The sequence below is a fragment of the Neovison vison genome, chromosome 5 (genome assembly GCF_020171115.1).
Source record: "Neovison vison isolate M4711 chromosome 5, ASM_NN_V1, whole genome shotgun sequence".
NCBI lineage: Eukaryota > Metazoa > Chordata > Mammalia > Carnivora > Mustelidae > Neogale > Neogale vison.
This window is the reverse complement of record NC_058095.1, coordinates 17,465,383-17,485,794: the sequence shown is the minus strand read 5'-3', so window position 1 is coordinate 17,485,794 and position 20,412 is coordinate 17,465,383. Positions and strand designations below refer to the sequence as shown.

Genomic DNA, 20,412 nt, shown 5'->3' with positions numbered 1-20,412 from the left:
TGGCCGTATCCTGAGAGCCCAAGGAACAGCCCAGAGCCACTACTGGGCAGAGAATTTTGTATCTAAAAGGAACCAAACCAAGTGTATGGCTGTTTCCTCCCCTTCCAAACACACCAGGCCTCTGGGCCGGAGCCTGGTGCTGGGCAGCCCAGCCACAGATAGGGTTAAGCTGCCCCCTTGTGGCAAAGTCTGAGTACAGCGTCCATTCACCACTTAGAGAAACTTACCCCACAAATTCTCTCTCCCCCTTTCATTAAGGAAAATACTTTGGGACAGAGAGCCTGCCCTTGTGAGACACAAGTGATTTACAGCCTATTCTCAATCCTGGCATACTGCCTACATCTCCTTCCCCCCATCTCGGACACGGGAAGCACCTCGGTGCCATGGTTATGAACTTGGGCTATGAAGCCAGACAGATGTGTGGCCTGGAGAAAGTCACTACATCTCAGCCTCTTGCACAATGGGAATAATACAGGCCGTGATCTGGAGGGTTTGTGAAGAACAGAGGAGCGATCCAGGAGAATAACCAATACCTGACTTCCAGTAAGGGCCGCACACAAGCTAGCGGTATTAAGGGTCTGGGTTTTCCTCTGAGCAAACGACAACCCCACCTGCACTAAGACAGTAACAGATCCTGCTTCTCTTTTTGCTCTGGCTGCTGGGGCTCTGAACAAACCCAGAAAAGTTCTGGAAGGGCTCGTGACCCACATTTGGGTTTTTCTCCTTAGTAATGACACTCTACTCTGATTTGCTCTCGGTCCTCATTTCTTCCTGTTGCATTGTTCTAGTTTGTTCCTGCAAATCTCCTCAAATCTTTTCTGCAATAAGACAGGACATAAACAAATGAGACTTTATTTTGGACTTGATAGGTTTTGCTCTTTACACATATATGCCCACCTAGTTCAGCATTTATTTTCAAATGAGATCATCTTTGATTAAGACAAATGCCTTGTGTCTAAAAGACAGTGGTTCCAAAATACACACATCAGAACTAACTTCGAGGCTTAAAAAAACACTCTACTTGAAAAGGTTTAGGATAGGCCCCAGGAATCTATCATTTCAGAAAAGTTTTCTAGCTGCTTCTAAGGCAGCCAGCCTAGGCCCCAGCCATGGAGCAGTGTTTGAGAATCTCTAGCCTGGAAACTATAAAAAAGGGGTCATTAGTTACAGAAAATAATTTTCTAAGTAAACTAACAATCTCAACTTTATTTAACTGACATGTTTCAAAAACAACAGGTGTGAATTCAAATGTGCAAATCAAACCCATCTAAATCCATGAGGGCAAAAGACTTTTCGGGAAATCCCAGCAGGGAAGTCTCATCTAAAAATCAAGACTCTCCTACTTACTTGGGTCTTTGAGTTTGGTTTTTCTTAAAGTGGTTGCTCCAGGAATGAAGATAATCCCAAGTTCTTTGACAACCCACCTGTCTTCAAGTGCCACAGGCACATCCAAATCCTGTACAAGGTCAAAGATGCTGTCCCCTGGACATTCTCTCACCTGCCTGACTTTAGACTTCACCCCAGCTCCACTAGAGGGTGCTCCTTCCCTGGCCTGGAACCCTTCCCTGGGTTTGTGGGGGGAGGGGCGGTTTGGTGCTGGGGAGACAGGAGCACCCAGTTAGGCCAAGGTGTGTTTCTCGCAGGACTCTGAAAGCCAGCTTGTGCCATCTCAGGGCCCCTGGGTCTCCAGAAACGCTGTGACTGCTGTTCCTTAGCCCAAGGCGGTAAAGACCCATGAACTGCCTTCCTAACTTTTACTACAAAGTAGAGACAGCGGCTCTCAAAGTACCGCAGGACAGAAAGCCTTACTTCTGGTTCACCCAGACCTATACTCATTGGGGAGGCAGGTGTGGAAATACGCTGGTGCACACTACAAACAGATCGGTCACATCAGCACTGCAGGATGGGGTGCCAGGGGAGTTTCCGCACCCCACCCCTGCCCTGAGTGCGGGTCCGCGGGGCTTCGTTGTTTCTCATGCACCCTCCTCTAAAGGCTGCTCTTTGGCAGGATCCTCAGATGCCCAGGGAACAGGACAACCGGGTCTGTGCAGTTTAAATATCCACGTTATGGAACTCTTTTTATGGAATGCTAAAGATCCCTGTGTGGGCCGGGGTGCTGGGCGTGCCGGAAATTTCACCTCCCCGAAGTCAGACCTAGGTCTAAAGACACTCAGACTCTTCGGTCTACCCTCCAGGCCACCGTCCTCACTCTGGCAGGGCTCGCAACCCACAGGTTCCCCCTTCTCCGGACGTCCAGGGCCCCTGCTTAGCGCAGAGGGCTAAGAGCAACAGAGAGCCCAAGTGTGAACTCAGGGAAAACGCATGTTAAATATCTGTGATAATGAAGACACACTCATCAGAGGGTATGCCTGGAGGACTAACACTGCTGCAGAAACAGGGGGGAGGTAAAGAAGAGAGGTGGACTGGAACACACACAGAAAAGGAAGAGGAGACAGATGACCATCCCGGTGACAAAAAACAAACACAGGACGCAGGTTGGGCAGGACAAGCCCAGGCACAGTTAATACTGACCAAGGTTCCAGTTCTGGGAAATGCCGAGTGTTATTTGATGTCCTGCCATAAGGCTACTACTGAGCCCAGGGCGTGGTAGGGCCTGTGACAGGTGAAAACACATGCTGACCGGGTCCTTCTAGCGCCTGCAGCACCTGGCCATGACACAGAGGCTGGTTTTACCAACAGTGTTCCACACTACACCAGGAACTGGTACAGCCCCGATCCGGGATTGGTCAGAGAAGGAAAAGGGTCCCAGTCCCTGACAAGAGAGACTCTACAGGGCACGAGGGACGTCTCCACGGTGGCCCCTGCCCACAAGATCTGGGCAGAACGGGGGCCTGGCTGGCAGCTGCTAGATTTCAGGGAAGGGAAGAGAGCCAGAGAATCAGAGACGCTAAAACTAGAAAAGATGCCCTAAGGGACCCAAAACTAACCTTGGCGCAAAGCGATTTTCTTGGGGGCAGAAGCCCCCCAGAGCCTGGGCGTGACGCCAGGCTACAGTCCTGGGAACTACAAAGCCACCCATTCTATTAACCTCTGGGGAAAGAGGAAAAAAAAAAAAAATCAGTGATTAGGGTCTTCGGTCTCGACACCGAACATTCTCAGGGAATAACACTGGCCTCACTTTAGAAAGGACCGACACAGAACCACTGTAATGTGGAAAATCTTACTTGCTGTCTTCAATAACATCAGTGCCTCTGTCTCCTCTAGGTGGCTGCTTCCAAGGAAAGGGTGACAAATATTGGCAGTTAGTCATCTGCATGTCACTGGGAGGTGAGGGGAGCTAGTAGCAAGGGCAGGGAAATCCATGTGCTATAATGACGCAGGGAAAGAAGACCTCTTTCCCCTCCTTTGTTTTGCTTCTGCTCTAACCTACCCATTAAGAGCCAGAACGGCTAGGCGAAGCCAAAGTAGACAGTCCTATCTGCAGGGCTCGTGACGAAAGCCTTCCCAGGGTGCACGTCATCTACATGGACAAAACCAACAAAGCCATCCTTTCCCTCCTCCTTCCTTCTTCACCCCTTCCCTTTATGTCACTTCCTCCCCCCAGTGAGGGCAAGAAAGAGAGAGAATGGGTACTTCTTTCATTTCCTAAGGACCATGTGTCTTGGTGGCATTCACTTCCCCCTCCGAGGTATCACAGAAAACAGAGCAGGTTTGAAACCTCCACGAGGTTACAGATCACAAGGACTTGCAAGTGGTCTTCACAGTGAAGAAGGGCATACATTTCGGAAGGCAGCCTCCGGGCCCTCCGTCTCGCTCTCGCACACACTCTCACACGGACCCTCGCGCGGTGGGAGCGATGCGCAGCCGCAGGGTGTAACTGGTTCATGTCAGGTACTGCACCACGAGGAACATGACCACACAGGTGAGCAGCATCCCACCGATCATGAAGTACTTGTCCTGGAAAGCCCGCTTCTCAATGAGCCGCATCACTGTGTTGGACAAGCCCAGCATGTTGGCAATGTCGAGGATCTTCTTCTGAGTCCCCTGGAGCAGAGAGGCAGAGAAAGAAAAACGATCAACTTGTTTTTGCCAAGGAGTGGGACTTTACCAATATGCAGTCTCCTGGTCACGCCTGATGTATATAAAAAGCAGCATTAATCAGAAACAGATCCACGCTTATGCTCTGATGACTTTGGATGGAGGTACCAGAGCAAAGCAAGGAGGCAAGAAAAGTCTTTTCCACCAATGTGCTGGGACACTGGACTCTAGCACACATATGTATCACGGACACATAGACACACATCTTCTACGTATCTGATACATGGCTTATGTGAGAAGAGTCTCAACTCAAATTATGCACAAAAATGAATTTGAGATGGATCACAGAATTAAACATAAAGCTTCTAAAAGAAAACAGAAGAGCCAAACACTGGGAACAATCCAGGAGTACATCAACCAGAGAATGGGTAGACAATGTTCAGTAAATCGGCATAATGGGGATACTATCTGACAATAAAGAGAACCTAAAGATTGACATGGAACAATGTGGAAGAGCCTGGAAAACACTCCCAAGAGGAAGAAGCCACACTTCCAAATACATCTATATGAAGTTCAGTAATAGGCAAAACTACTTTATGGGAGATAAAGCAGAACAATGGCTGCCTGGAAGGAGGGGTCACCTGGCTGGGAAAAGCAGGAGGGACTGTTCAGGGCCGATGGAAATGGTCTCTGTCAGGACAGAAGTGTGAGTTACAAAGGGTGTGTGTTTGCCAAAATGCAACGACCTGCACAAATCAGATCTGTACACGTGCAGGTACATTATACCTCAAGAAAAATTTTTTACACTGGAATGTTTTATGTGTTTTTTTTTTTTTTAGGGCAACATCAAAAAACTCTTCCTCTGCTCCCTAACTCCAAAATCCTGGCTGTCAGCCCATTCACCTTGTAGAATAGAAACCTCTAAGATTCTTTGGCATGTAACATGTGGGCCAACATCCATGTTTACCAAACAGTCTGACGTGGGTGACATGGAATGACAGACACCAACACAGCGACCCCTTACATAAATGCCACCAAAACCAAAAGGGTATTTTACTCCTAAATCAATAGCCCACATGACCCAGCCTGCCCTTCCTCTCTTCTTTCTAAGTTTTGTTCATAAGCACACTCAATTTCTTATGAAGTAACGAGTATAAACGACTCCTGGGGCAGACCCAAACCTCCTTCCACGCGCCCCACCCACTGTAACCTTACGATGGCATCTGCCCTAATGCCCTCCATGGGTCTTTTAAACAAACAATGCATTAATGAGGAGAGAAGACGCAGAAATGAAAACAACATGAGGCATCACAGACAGGAATTCAAAACCCAGGTTCAGCCCAGACAATGATGAACGAGCCTCACAGAGAGGGATCGCTCAAGTCCAACCTCTCGAGTCCAACTTTACTGTTGGCAGAGGAGGGTTTTTTCCATGACAGTGATGGTAAAATTTAGGTCTCACTAGGCTCTGCTTAGCTGAGAGCAGGTGATTTCATCACTGTATGAAGCGGCAGTATCAAGCTTCTAAACTAACCTGAAAATGAACATAAATTTAAAAAAGAAAAAAAAAAGTATTCCTTTCCAAACACAAATTTCTCCAGATCACAGCTCAGTTCCTTCATGCTCTCCACTATGTTCCTTCCCAATGGTTTAGGCAGAAAAACCCCTGATGGGAGCGGGGCTGGAGGCAGGTGGTGGAAATCAAGACACAAGAGACAAGTAGGCAGTAGTAGATGCACAGAGGAAACCAAATTAGAAACTTCACATTCCAACTCCACCCTCCTCGCAGGCTTCCCAGCACTTCTTTCTGGGGACAGCTTGGACTCCCTGTGACACCGGAATTTGCTGGGACCCGTAAACGCTGGCTTCAACCAGAAGCCTCAACTAACCCCCACCAGGTCGATGTTAGCGCAACTTGGTGAGTCCTGTCCTGATAGGGTTTTCCAGGGGTGCCTGGGGGCTGAGTCGGTTAGTGTCCAACTCTTGATTGTGGCTCATGTCATGATCTCAGGGTCGTGAGATCGAGCCCCTGAGAAGCATGGGGCCTGCTGAAGATTCTCCCTCTCCGTCTCCAAGCCCCCCGCCCCCACCCCCTGCTCTCGCACATACTCTATTAACTTTAAATAGACAAAAGGGTTTTACTATTTTTCTGGGATATGGGCAGTTTTCTAAAGAAAGGGCTGATGAATCATCATGTATCAGTTGTGATTACCGCTACTGGAGACCACGCTTCCAGACCATGAGAAGCCCCACGGCCAATGACAGGACAAGTGTCCCTCAACAGCTCGCCTGATGTCCCCGGTAAAGATGGCCGGGGCTGTTCGGCTCCCTCCAAAAGTCCTGCAGAGCTCACAGGCTCAACGCGGTCCAACAAAAACTAAGATAAAGCTCACACTTCCGAGTGACTGTTTCTCACAGCTCAGTGGCTGGGAGCGCTGTGTTCACAGGGGACCACACCCTGATAACAGGCACGGCCCACACCCCATTATCCATCAGGGCTGATACAGGAAAAGGGCTGAGGCAGAAACACCAGGACTGACATCAGAATCTGTGTAATGTTTCTGTAAACCACTCCCGGGGGACGGCGTTGGTGGGGGGGGGGGGCGCAGTTTGAGTCTCACCCAATGAGGCAGGGCTTCTAGAAACACCTGTGACTAAGGAGATTGCTGTGGGTCAGCACCCGGTGCTCTAGAACTGCTGCCAGTCAACCAGGGCGGCCCTAAGACCCCACCAGCGGGGGATCAGTTACAGGAGCACAAAAGGTCTCGGCTCCAAGGTGGTCCACAGTGGGGGCTCTCAGGGAAGCCGCAGAAGGGGGGGCACCATGTACAGCATCTACCGTCTTAAGACTCATGGATTCTGTCATATCTAAAACCGGAATTTCTTGGTCTTATTGGTTCCTTTCGTGGCAGCCACTTTCATGAGTTCGATAAATGGAAAAGGACCTAGTTACCAAGAGAGGCCAAATTAGGTTTTAGGTTTTGCTGCGAGCGCAAGAAATAGCTACTGGCGAAGAGAGCGTGGTGACCTGTGGCCTCGAAATGATTCAGCTCCAACAGGAAGGATCCCAGACCCTGTCAAGATCTCAAAATGTGAGGATATGGAACCACAATGTAAACACAGGTACCAAACTGTTGGATGAGGCCAAAACCAGGGGCCTCTTCCCTGTCCCCCAGAAGGGCCCCCACCTTCAAGGTCAGTCTCTGGGCCCTCAGTCCCTCCAGAATACTGTGCCCTCCTCCAATGAGGTCATCCATGCCGTGGTGAATTTTCTGGAGGGAGGAGTTGAACTGCAGCGACTCATCCATTGGGATGGTGGTGTCAGAGTCCTGTGGAGAGACGCAGGCACTGGGTTAGCTCTGCAGGCTGCTCAGCTCCTGGGCTCCCGCAACACCTGGCCGCTCTGCCTTTCGGCCAAGGCCAAGTCGGAGGAACAGCCAGAGGGAATGATGCAAGAATCAAGGTGCCTCAGAGAGAAGAAAACCCCAAGACGGCGATGGCCTCTGTTCGCCCCGGGGAAGAACAGCTTTCCTCCGACTTGGCACTCTGCGGAGGAATGTCGTACCCAAGGTCCGTCCATTCCCGCCTCTCCACCGTGACCACTGCTTAGGGAAAAGCATCAGTCCTTCAAGGCCTCGCTGGCCTTCTCCTAAAGGCTTTCTCTGACTACTTCTCTATGAATTTAGCTGGTTCCCCACTTCCTCTCCTTGGCTTTGTCTGAACTCAGCACTAAATGTTCGCTAAATGTTTGCTAGATGGAGACTCAGGATAGAGAAGCCCATGCTTCCCGTCGATGGCCTAACGGTGGCCTGAATGGGACAATTCTCCTAAGCAGGCAAGAAAGGGCTGCAAAGAAAGGGAGGGAGGGAAAACGGACACAATGATCAAGCATTTTCCACTCTGCATGTGCACTACCCTAAATTCACTTAATCCTCATTCTAACACCACGACACGGTTACTACGGTGTCCCCATTTTAGAAGTGAAGAAACGGAAGCCGAGAAGTAGAGTAGCTTGCCCGAGGCCATGGTGAGCTGCTAAGTCCGGCGGGGCCTGCAGCCCACTACTGAATGCAGAGCCCGGCCCCCTCCTAACCATCCTGTAGAGACCAACCCCGAGATCGGTCCTGGGGCTGAGTTTACACCACAGGGGACTGTATACAGAAGTCATTCGGGACTGGCCATGCTTCCGTTCTTTCCTGCCTCCCGACCACGGCACACTCTTCGGTCTGGCAAGCTGTGCCCTTCTCACCTCTTTCAATCACCACCAAGAGGCTACACCCCCTCTCCTCTGCTGCACAGGTTCGGAACCAATTCTCACGCCCCTGCACTCTGTCCCTGCAGCTCGCACAGGAACACCTCGCAGGGAGGAGCCCCGGCCCGGGCTTTTTTTATGAGCTTTACTCTCGGCATCTTCCACAGCGTTCTGCACACAGCCAACACTCGGCGGGGGCTGGAGGGAAGACATAGGACTCCAGGGTTTGAATGAATCAATGAATGTCCCTTTCTCATTTGACAAGCATCAGCAGAATGCCTTTTATACGCAAATCTTTCTTACCCTCTAACAGCTAATGAGCATTGACCAGTAAGTAGCTCATCTGGCAAGTCAGTTTGTACTAAGGATGCCGTGTGCACCGCAGCTCACCAAGCTGGTAGGAAACAAGAGTAATTCTGAGCCATTGTCCCTGGTCTTAAACAGGCCTGAAGACCCAATGCCATGACTACCAAAGGTCCACACACCTTTCAGTGTGCTGTATAGTTCTAAAAGGCGGCTATGAAAACGTGAAAATACAAATAAAAGGGAAAGGCCACTATGCTTACAGCTCTACCACCAACACGTCCTCATTACGTTGTTGGATTATTAATCACCGATATGTGACTGCTTACCCTAGAGGAGTAAAAACTATGCAGGCACATTCTGGAACACTCTGCAAACTTTACTGCCAGTGGGGACACAGCAAAGAGACAGACGTCTGTGAAACATGGATTGATCTGAACTCTGACAGGTAGAGAAAGCTAAGACCTCATTAGAAAATGAAGACAAAATGACCACCAAGCCCACCTCGCCGGGTGGAAACATAGGCTACAGGACATGAAAAAGGCCAGTGTGCTCTACAGCCATGTGCAGTAAATGATCCTATAGAGACTCAAGGGCAGGGCCAAGGGTGTCCCCAAAATCAAACATGCACACCAACAGGCCACTTTCGAACAGGCTCAAAGTTAAGCAATCCGTCCAAAACAAAGTATGTATCTGTTAACGAATTCCTCCAAATTGCTGCTCAGACTTGGGGCAAAAACATTTCCATGTGTCCGACCCTGGAGTCACGCACAGACACGGCACAGCGACAAGCACTTCCGAAGGCAGCTTTGGAATGCTGAATGCTGCCCTCCTGATAGACCATCTCCATTCTCGTCACCAGCTCTATCTGATCAGAAAAAAAATCGCTTCCACCGTGTGAACTTCCATCTCTCGGTCGAACCATTTTGACCTCGGTCATTTTCCCCTCTGCCCATTCCCTCGACATAACTGCTTCCTTTTTGGGCTTTTGTATTAGCAAAGGAGAGTCCCTGTCTAGGTCTCGTGTGAGTGGCAATGCACGAAAGCCACTGTCATTTCCGTTTAGGCTCCTCCTCCTCCTCGGCGGGCTTCAGACACCTCCCGGAATGGATGAAGCTCCAAGGCCCCCGCCGCAGTGCCAGGGAACTGCCACGGACCCGCGGATCCACCCCCAGAGCCTGGCTTACGTTGGTGGTGAACGTGCGAGACAGAAGCTCCTCTCGCTGTCTCTCCTGCTGTTCCCTTGCGTATCGCCGATGCTGGAAGTTTCGGAGAGCGGTCTGCAGGTGCTGGACGTCATACTTTAACTGGTCAACACGACTGGAATTGATGGAGAGAGAGATTACATTGCAGGAGCCCGGGGCCGCACACCTGCTGTGGCCAGGCGTTGTATTCAAGATGTCCCCTTGCTTCTCCCTACACCGCTGCATGTTACCCCCGCCAAAATCATCTGATTTTGAGGGAGGATGGTGAGAAAAAGAGCAGCAGCCTGTGGTTCCAGTTGGGTGTAGCCCACGAGACTCCAGCAGCTTTCCTTAAGCATCTGCTGGTCTCTGAGTCTGGATGCCTGACAGGGAACAGGTGACAGAAAGCAGGCTCAAGGACCTCTCCCCGACCTTCTATGGACTGTATCGCTTTCCAAGAAGCAGCCCAAGGGCATCTTTCGAGTAAAACATCAACAAAGTTTCAGAAAACTTCTGGGAGCAGGGGCTGGGGTGGAGGTGGTAAGGGGGGTTTCAATTCAATTTCATGGGGGGGTATCAAACATGCGACCAGCATTTCATTATAAACGGTGTCCCCATTTAAGTGATTTAAGTGATGAAGGGCAAGATTTAAGTGATTAAGGGCAAGATTTCATTTCAACCCAAGAAGGCAGCAGGAACCAAAGGCCAGAGCCAACCTCTCTGATGGCAGTATGCTTCGAGAGGCCTGGGTCTGGTCAGAAAAACAGCACCGGATGTAAAATTTCCAAACGACCCAATGTGAGGAGACACGAGGTTTCTGAGCCACTAACCTCACAGGGTTTTTAATACTGAAGAAGCATCACTGAAATGGAATCGTGCCCTTTAGGGAAACTGTATCTTTACAGAGTCTCAGTTTTCCAATCTGTAATGGATTTTCAAGAATATTCGCCAGCCTCTCCTGACGGGCTGAGGGTATCAAAGAGAGCACTCACAGTTTGGCATTCTGTCTTTTGTTAGGGGGCTCCTTGCTGGACAAAATCTCCAGACGTTCTAGATGGCTGAATATCTGGTCTATGCTTGCTTGGATTTCATTCTCTACTACTGCACCGAAGAGAAAAAAAAAGAATAATTGCCAGAAAAGAGACAGTGAACTGAAATGAGAGGGATACATTAAACACATCTTTTTTCCATATCCAATAAATTCAAAGAAACACCTCTGAAAGGGAGAAAAAAGCACATACCAGTGAATAACTGGAAAAACTTCAAGTTATACTAAGTGACTCTGTAAATGTTGTCCTAAACACACAGACACACACACACACATAGCTGTTAGAGCCATAACAATGCCAATTTTTTAAAAAGCTAGATAAATCTACAGAAATAAATTTCTTCCCTTATGAAACATTTTAAGCAAAACTCAGTATCGTCTGAAACAGAACAAGGTCTCTTTTCCCTTGAGATTATTCTCAGATACGAGTTATAAATATCTAGTCAAAAGGCTGCCAACTGAATTCCCTATAGTAATGAGGTTAAAAGAAAAAAAAAGCAAAGGGGAAGATTAGTGTGTGAAAGACAGACACCCGCTCCCTGAAGGCTTTCCATAAGACCGGGCAGACAGATGCTGACATCCCCAGATAGACCAAATACCACTAGGAAAGGCCCAGGAAAGATTCTACAGAGGTGAAGATATGATAAATACACTCATTTTCCTTATTCCGTTTGATAAACAGTCAAAATGCCCACTTTTCCATTTTTAATCATGTGACAGTGGAAATACTGGGAAGGCAAACAGAGCCCATGGACACTAGTCTGGGCACAGGAGAGCACCCAGACCACTTCTTGCCCCAGAACTGTCCAACCTACAGCTAACACACACAGTTTTGATGAGAACAAGGTGGGCATAGAACCCAGAGATGCGTTGGAAGCTGTGGAAAAGAGGCACGAGCGGACAGAATCGGGCATGCTGACAGCCAGGCAGGGAGGTGAGGGGGTGGCCCCTGTGGCCTGTGGGGAACCAGTGGTGCCTGTCCGACCAGCTTCGAGAGACAACCTTTTCTTTTGACAGCAAAGAAACTATAAAACAAAAAACAGCACTTGTCTCTGCAGAAACCGTGGTGTGGGAACTGAACTAATTAATATTGCTATTTGTTTCTGAGTAATCCTCCTAAAGAAGCCACAGCCCTCAGCTTAGCAGAAATGACCAATTCCAGTTAAACATCTCTGAATTGGTATGAAGTACATTCCTCTAAGGGCTCGGTAATTAGATTAAGACAGATGGAGGAGAGAACGTCCATTCCCATAGGGGCATGTCAGGTTGAGTGGAGGGGTAATGGGGGATAAGACTTGTGGGATTCCGCAGGGCGCAATCAGGGAAGTCAGGGACTTTGCCAGAGGGTTTTTCTGTCCACCTTAACAGCAGAACTCATTCTGCGTTGAATCATTAAGCTCCTGAGGCAGAAAAGCGGTCAGGAAACCCAGCCCATTAGCACCGTGTCATCAGAGAAAGGACTCTGGTCTCCATAGTTAATTACTCACAGTGCAGAGACTGCTTGTCTGCCGTCTCCAGGCGTCCCATGTGAGACTGGATCTCGTGGACCTGCCTATCAAAGGAAGAGAGAGGAAATGAGTGAGACGGGAGTAATCAACAGTGCTTCGGTCAGGAAAGACACGTTTTCTGATGCCAACATGTAACTGATTTAAATTGACAGCATCGCTGAACTGTAAAATTTGTAAGTGGCACTTTAGGCCACACGTTTTGGCAGGGTTTCTAATATTTTAACATGAATATTAAATAATAATACCGACCAGCAGCATTTATCGGGCGCTTGGCGCATCTAAGATATTCTGCAAAGTCAATAACCCCACGAGGAAAGAACCATTATCATCCTCATTTTGTAAATAAGACAAATGAAGCCCAGAAAGGTTATGTAGCTTGTTCAAGGTCACACAGCGAGTGATAAACCTCAGTCTGGACCCAGCCAATCCCACTCTCTGTTCTTTGACCCAATGTACTGAGCACTGGCCTGTATTAGGGAGAGTCAAAGGGCAGGACAGATATAATCCTTGTCCTTGAGAAACAATGTAATTAGGAATGACAGGCCAGAGAGACATGAAAAGTCCCAAGAAGATTTGAGAGAGCACTCATACACAAAAGTATAAACAAAAAGGAAGCTGAGGAACAGTGATGCCAAGCAAAGGCGACGGACATACAAGAACAATCTGGGGGGTACTGGAGGGGGGCGGTGGTGAAGCAAGTTCCAAAGATCATTCTGAAGATGGGAGACATGATCTGGTGAGAGAAGAAATGAAGAAAATGATACGTAAAATGGCATGTCATGTAGATTACAAGCAGGCTGTCTGGCCTGAGATTTGGGGTCGGGGGCTACAGGGAGCCAGGGAAGAAGGGATGAGGTGATTAGCTGGAGAAAATGATCAGAGAAGGTCCTGAAAGATAGGGATCTCCTGTTTGGTAAACATCTTTCCCTGGCAATATCAGGTGATTGCTATCTCGTTTGGAAATGCAACCCTGGGCTCTGGCTCTCTAGCATGGCCCCAGACATCTGGCCCTAGGGCGCTCTCCGGAGGCTCCCCTGGACTTGGCCAAGGTCACCCTCAGAGCCCTTCCCAGTGGCCTCTGTGATCAGGCCTGGAATATTGCTTATGCTGCCCCCGACAACGACCTGCTGGGGCTTCTGGTCTCACCACCTTAGAGGCAGAGTGAAGGAGTCTGCTGCGCTCTCATATCATCGCCAAACCTTGTGGGAAGGGTCAGCAACCATCCTCCACCATGGGCACCACAGTGAACCCAAACTGACCAATGCAAGCAAAGGAGCCCAAATTTGGTTTCGACTTCCTCTTGTATTTTCCAGGGCTTTCCTGCAGCCTCTAAACATTACCCATGGTGCCAGAAGCAAGGCCAACTCTCTAATGACTCTGAGTGTGCTGGGTGAGATCCATGGCTCAGAGAGGATATTAGAAATCACTGCGAGATGGAGGGACCAGACGGCAACTCCAGTAAGGAAAAGTGTGACAGTTTAGAATGAGGGTGTGTGGAGATCTGGAGGCAGATGTAGGGATTTGACTGGACTTAACCAACATCTGGATCAGGGTTCCCACACAAGCAGCAGTCGAGGACCGCACGGCAATGCTGATGGAAAGGAGAATTAGGATTTCACAGAAGGCCTGCGTGCAGGCAGTGAGGTAGATTTTCAAGAGTAGCTTCACAGAGCAAATCTGAAAATTAACATAATAAAAGGGGGGGGCAAAGAATACCCAAGACGACTCTGAAGTAAGTATGAGAGAGATGACCTGTCCCACCTGCTACAAACACTCATTAAAAAGTCGTAATAATAAAACCAATACAGTAACAGTGCAGAGACAGACAAACCCTGACCCCAACGCTGACCCAAGAGCAAAGAATGAAGGCTAGAAAGAGTCTTCCGTGTTTGGGGACTCAGTGACATGAATGAGTGGGGAAAAAAATGACTACGATCAATGCCAAAGGTTTGGTTGATTATGCATGTAGAAGACGGTATCTCACATAATACACAAAAATAAACTCAAGATGGTTCAAAGCCCAAATGGAAAAATCGAGGCTTCAAAAACTTTCTGAAGAAACTGATGAATTCTGCCTCTGAAACTGATAATACACGATGGTAATTAATGGAATTAAAATTAAAAAAAAAAAACCTTTCTGAAGAAAACACATGTATGTATTATGTATTATGATTCAGGTTATGTATTATGTATAACTATCCCCCAAACCTCACAAACCACAAGGCTAGTATATCTGACTACGTTAAGAAACTTCTCTACAGCAAAAGCACTATTTAAAAAAAAAAAAAAAAAAGACAGAAGGAGACTGGAAAGTACACTGACTAGATGAGAAAGGACTAATGTCTAGAACATGTAAGAAAAATGCTGTGAGTCAATAGGAAGAGTCAAACAAAGCGCTTGTGTAAATTGGACGACAGACGACTGACAGAAAAGAAAACCCAAATGGTCACTAGATATATAAAAAGATACTCCACTTGACTAGTCATCAGGAGAACACAAATTAAAAATAATGAGATATTGCATTTCTCCCACTGGATTGACAAGTACTCTATACTGTAAGGATGAGGGTTTCATGGCAGGCTACGTGATGGTACCCAAGGGATGCTAGGGAAGGTTCCCAGCGTTCTACCACAGGACTGTCTCTGGCTCTATGTTTTGTTCATATTGTTTTAAAGAACCAAGTTATGCTGGGAGGGAGACAAACCATAAGAGACTTAATCTCACAAAACAAACTGAGGGTTGCCGGGGGGAGGGGAATGGGGATAGGGTGGTTGGACATTGGGGAGGGACATTGGTGGGTGGACATTGGGGAAGGTATGTGCTATGGTGAGTGCTGTGAAGTGTGTAAGCCTGATGATTCACAGACCTGTACCCCTGGAGCTAATAATACATTAAATGTTAATTTAAAAAATTATTTAAAAAATCAAGTTATGCTTATGAAATCTGCACATGACTCTGTGCTATAATGAGTGGTTAGGAAACTGTACCACAAAACAAGGTTAACATTTCTCATTTAGGCCAAAATAGTCAATTGGTCAGGGATGAAAAGTATTTTGACTTGAGACTTTTTAAAAAAATCTGATATATGCTATCAAACGGCACTTCATTCTGGGAACCTTTTGTTAAAGGACCCTGTCTATCAAAGGTTTCTTCTAATGGAAGATGAATGAACAAGATGACTGGGAAAGAGTCTAGAAGTCAAGTCACGAAGAGGAATGGTCAAAAGAGCTAGTGACAGTAAGGCTCTGAAGAAAGGAAAGGGGGGAAAAAAAAAAACCTAAATTAAATGGGGCAGCTGGTGCTCTTCAAATATCTAGAGTTAACATACACAAAGAGGAACGGGTTTGTTCTCCACTGCTACTCCTTAAGAAAGATCCAGAGCCAAAAGGTCCAAATTTCAAGGTGACAGATTTCAGCTCAGTGTGCTCCTCCCCACTACCCCCCGCCAACAACAACAAAAAAAAAACCCGAGAATAATTATGAACTCTCTCTCTTCAAGAAAAGTAAAAAAAAAAAAAAAAAAAAGACAAGACCTCCTGCAACTTTCAACATAGGGTACACGAACTGCCTTGGGTTTTAAAAAGGGTCTTCCTGACCAAAATGTGTTGCAATGGAAGATCCTGCCAGTCCCTTTTATTTTTCTTAATTTCTGGAGAGTGAGTGAGTGAGCAAGCGGGCACATGACAAGTGAGGGGTGGGTGCAGCAGACAGGGAGAGGGAACTCCAAGCGGGCGTGGAGCCCAACAGCAGGCTCAATCTCACAACCTGAGCTGCAACCAAGAGTGGGATGCCTAACCAACTGAGCCCCCCAGGCACCCCCACCCCCACCTTCAGTTCCTAAATTCTATGAAGACAGAGGGAGAGAGGATGGCAACACCCACCCTGTAGATACCCTTTGGGTGGCTGTTAATATTTTCTAAGCTAAAACAGATAAACTTTATTTGTAGGCAAAAATTACTGACTGTTCCCATCAAAGCTCTATCATATGGTTTGAATAAACTAGAAGAGATAGAGCCGAGAAAATGATTCCAATCCCTACATTTCAAGCCTGAGATGAAATAAATGCAAAATAACAAAGCAAGTATGAATGGGACGGTGGGAATTGCTATACGCCAGGTGGGAAATGTGTTCTAAACTGAACTGGGAACTCAGACAACATACTTGAAGCCAGTAAGGAACAAGTGATACACAGGTATGACTTGGGGGTGTGGACACTAGAAACCGGAAGTGCTAACCCTGTCCTAGCACGGGGGCCGTGGAGGGCTTGGGTAATAACATAATCAAGCAGAGGAATCTGATACCAAGTCACTGTTGCCGACTTAAAAAAAACAAAACAAACAAACAAAAAAAAACACGTCATGGGATGCCTGGGTGGCTCAGTTGGTTAAGCGGCTGCCTTCAGCTCAGGTCATGATCCCAGGGTCCTGGGATCGAGTCCCACATCGGGCTCCTTGCTCGGCGGGGAGGCTGCTTCTCCCTCTGCCTCTCAGTCTGCCTGTGCTCGCTCTCTCTCTCTCTAACAAATAAATAAATAAAATCTTAAAAAAAAGAAAAAAAAGTCTGTAGAAGATTTAGGAAGAATTTTCGAATGTAATTGCTTTTTAAAAGTCCATTAACTACCATCATCCTCCTTCATATATATACACCCACTTTGTATCCACAATGCATCTGGTCACTGTGAGTAGGAAACAGTTCTAGAGTTAAGATACTGCTTCCAAGTTCTGGATCCACTAGGTAGTGGCTGAGGGACCACAAACAAGCTACTTAAATCCTTGGCACTTCAGTCTTAGGTAAAACAGCGTACTAATAATCACAATTATTTAAAGGCTCAGAGATCCAAATGAAGTATGAAACTGCTGTGTAACCTACATAGCATCACATAAACCTTTACTTAAAAGTAGTGGGAACCATCTGGTCATTCTCATCTCCCTGGCCTTCCCTCTCCTACAATTAGCCTCTCACCAGAAGGTAAAATCAAAAAAAGGAAGAACTGGTCTTGAGATAAAGTAATAGTTTTTATACTGCTCACCAAAATCACTCAGAGAGCTTGTTAAAAATAGAGTTTCTTGTGCTCCAGACTTAAAGAATCAGAATCTCTAGGGATGATAAGATGCAGGGCATTGTACGAGGCTGGACGATATAGGGGACAAGTATGCGTACCTTTACAATCACTGGAATATCAAAAATAGAAGCCTGGCTACTTATTCCTCTATAAATTTCATCCGAATGCAGTACTATTTAAGTGTTTATTCTGATTTTCATCTTTTTTTTTTCTCTTGGTGCTCAGGTGGTTCAGGAGTTTTCAAGATACATAACTTTAAAATATTAAACTCAATGTACTTTCAGGGACACACAAGAGATAACCACAAACTGGGGCCAAAGTTCCAGTACAATTCATATGCTCAGTTACTGCTGTGTCAATTCAGCTACAATCATTAATTTCTGCAACTGCAAAAGTTAATTGCTGATGCTCACAGAATTGCGTTTCCTCTTTAAGACACTCAGTCACGAGTAATGAAGCTGAAAGGAGTCTCAAAGTTTAACGGGCCCCAAACTAACATTTTATAGATCAGGAAAAACAAGGCGAAGAAGTCTAGAATCAGAACTCCCAGGTTCAGCACTCGAGTGGAAAGACAGAGACTGTAAAAGAGACAGTCTGTAAAAGACAGACTGTAACAGACAGACCTTTCTTAGCATCATGAGAGCTGTCATTCTTTTTCCAACTGACTCACAGGTGGAAATTTTAAAGTCCTTTCCTATAATTTTTATATGAGACTAGGGCTTCCAGGGTGAGTGCAAATTCTGTCATTTTAACACCATTACAAACAGTTTCTCTATTTTCACTCGACCAATCAAACACTTCATCATTATGGTCTCTAGTATAAACCATATCAGAATAAAAGGGAGAAAAGTGTAGCAGCAACACTATTAGTGTGAATGAATAGTAGGGGCTGACAGCATTTAGGAGCTGTGAGCTACAATGAAGCTTTTTCTGACGACCTTAGTCTAGTGATGGATCTTTCTAAATTGCTAAAGAAGATTCCATTTGTCCTGCTCATTTACCCTCCATCCCATCTTGTCACATCTTAGATCTTTCTTCCGACGTCTCTTAACTGTTCTAAATAAATAATAAACTATGTGAAGGGGCTCTGACTCCCCACCATCTCTACCAATCAAGAGCACCGAGTTGGTAGGTGCTACACAAAATAGTATAACCTGTAGGTATGACTCTCCCTTCTCCTAGTCTACCTGACAGGTAGTCACGGCCTGGGAGATCCCAGGAGCCGTCCGGCCCCACGTCCCCACGCATCAGGCGGGAGACCCCCCCATACGTCGCTGAGCTGGGCATCCTGCCAGAGACTCAGCGCTTCCCCTGGCAGCGCCCCGGCGGAAGGACTCGGCCTCTACAATGGCGGACGCCCCGAGGCCCCACCTAGGGGAGCCGGCCTCGCCCAGCCTGACAGCGCCCCCGCCCGTGCCCCAACGCGGCCCTCACTTGTGCGTTTGCTGGTAAAGCGGTTCCATGTCGCCGGCCCCGCCGGGTCCGGCCCTGGCTTCCTCGGAACACGTCCTCACAGCCCCGCTTCCGGCTTCCGGCTTCCGGTCCCAGGACCCGCCCCTCCTGCTGGCCAGGGCTGCCCCCACGCGCGCCTTGCTGGTGGTGGTGGCAAGAGAGGAGGAGGACAACGGGAGGAGAGCCGCGGACGAGAAGGCCAAGTATAGTCAGAGGGGCTGCCGCAGATCGAGAACGAGGAAGCATAGGTTTGGGCCGAAGGCGGTCTCCAGCATCGAGTCAGGCATTGACAAGGGCAGTCGGAGAGGACGGCCGTGAGGTCCTCAGAGCCAGGCTGTGGGAAAGCCGGCGGTTACCTGCCCTACCCTGGCTGTGGGTTTCGCTGTAAACTGCGCAACTGTGCGTCTGCGGGTTTCGTTCTTCGTTGGCGTTTGTGACCCAAGCTTCTCCTATGTCAAATCTGTCCGCTTACAGCACTAACCCCCCCCCATGTATCCTTTCAATAAACTCACAATGAATGAGTGGTCACCGTGTGTCGTGTGCTGTGGGAGAAACTGGGTTCCTCTAGCCCTCAAAAGAGGTCGCGGTCTAGGAAAGCAAGTAAGATAAGTGTACAAATAAACATTTGCAAGGGAGAAAATCCAAAGAGACAGCTGAGCTGGGGTCAGCCCCGTTGGAGATTCAGGAGAGACTTAATGTAAGAGGCATTTGAGTCAAGACTTGAAGGATTTGGACGCTTCGGTCTCTCCGCATAGACCTAACCCGTGTCCACCCTCCCAGGCTTATCTGCAGTTCCTCCCGAGGGAGGAGATGTTCCTCTTCCTTTGACAAGTTGATGCTTTTATTTTCCTGTATCCTGGAGCCCACCCAGCTTTGTGTCCCCAGAGACTGTCCACCCATGTACATTCTTTCCCTAACATTTTTCCGTTTATTCTAATATTTATTTATTAATGAGCACCTACTATTACCAGGCACAGATCCTGGCGCGAAGAATACAAGTAAGATAGCCCTCAAATGTCTCATCTTATGTAGTCTGTTCAGAAGGCTAATCATGCCCTCAAGCTACATGATGGGGTGGATTAAGTGCTACAAATGACAGAGTACCATTTTTCTGAGAAAATCGAGAAGGGTTCATGGACTAAATAGCCTATGAATGGAGCCTTCAAAAATCAATAGTTTTTTGTTTCTGTTTTTAAGAATCAGTAGAGTTTTAACAGTGTCTTGCACAAGCTAACCACTCTGTAAATATTTTTTTCCTAAAGATTGTTTCATTGATTGCTTGATTGATTTTAGAGAGACCTCACGGGGGGGGGGGGGAGGCAGAGGGAGGGGGAAAGAGAATTTCACCCGAATCCCCACCCAGCAGAGCCCAAGGCTGGGCTGTATCCCACCACCCATGAGATCATGATCTCGGCAGAAACCAAGAGTCAGTCACTCAATCGACTGAGCCACCCAGGTGCTCCTGTAAATGTTTATTTTGTTGGCCAACGGAGATGAAGGGAAGGACGTTTGAAGCCGAGCATATTGCTTGAGAAAAGGTAAAAAGGGAGAAAGAACATAGACAGTCCCCCACCGTGGCTGGATTTATGGAGCTTGGGGCATTA

At 47.5% G+C, this 20,412-nt stretch overlaps 1 protein-coding gene across 2 annotated transcripts; it reads right to left on the bottom strand.

Annotated features, from left to right (window-relative positions):
- Window positions 1-836: 836 nt before the first annotated feature.
- GOSR2 (golgi SNAP receptor complex member 2) lies at window positions 837-18,899 on the bottom strand. Of its 2 annotated transcripts, none has more exons than XM_044247717.1 (6): window positions 18,791-18,899; window positions 12,274-12,338; window positions 10,731-10,836; window positions 9,742-9,874; window positions 7,188-7,328; window positions 837-4,005 (listed from the first exon to the last, which is right to left on the bottom strand). In XM_044247717.1, the coding sequence occupies exons 1-6, from the start codon at window positions 18,817-18,819 to the stop codon at window positions 3,844-3,846; spliced, it is 636 nt and encodes a 211-aa protein (XP_044103652.1). In that variant the 5' UTR covers window positions 18,820-18,899; the 3' UTR covers window positions 837-3,843. The 2 variants fall into 2 exon arrangements, with proteins under 2 accessions (XP_044103652.1, XP_044103651.1); XM_044247716.1 differs by having other exon boundaries at window positions 10,731-10,839; window positions 18,791-18,898.
- Window positions 18,900-20,412: the final 1,513 nt, after the last annotated feature.

Coding starts and splice junctions, on each gene's coding strand:
- GOSR2 (XM_044247716.1), bottom strand. CDS start 18,819: ATGGAACCGCTTTACCAGCAAACGCACAA. Junction 12,339..18,790: donor CTTTACCAGCAAACGCACAA/GTGAGGGCCGCG, acceptor TTCCTTTGATAG/GCAGGTCCACGAGATCCAGT. Junction 7,329..9,741: donor CTCGCACGTTCACCACCAAC/GTAAGCCAGGCT, acceptor GTCTCTCCACAG/GACTCTGACACCACCATCCC.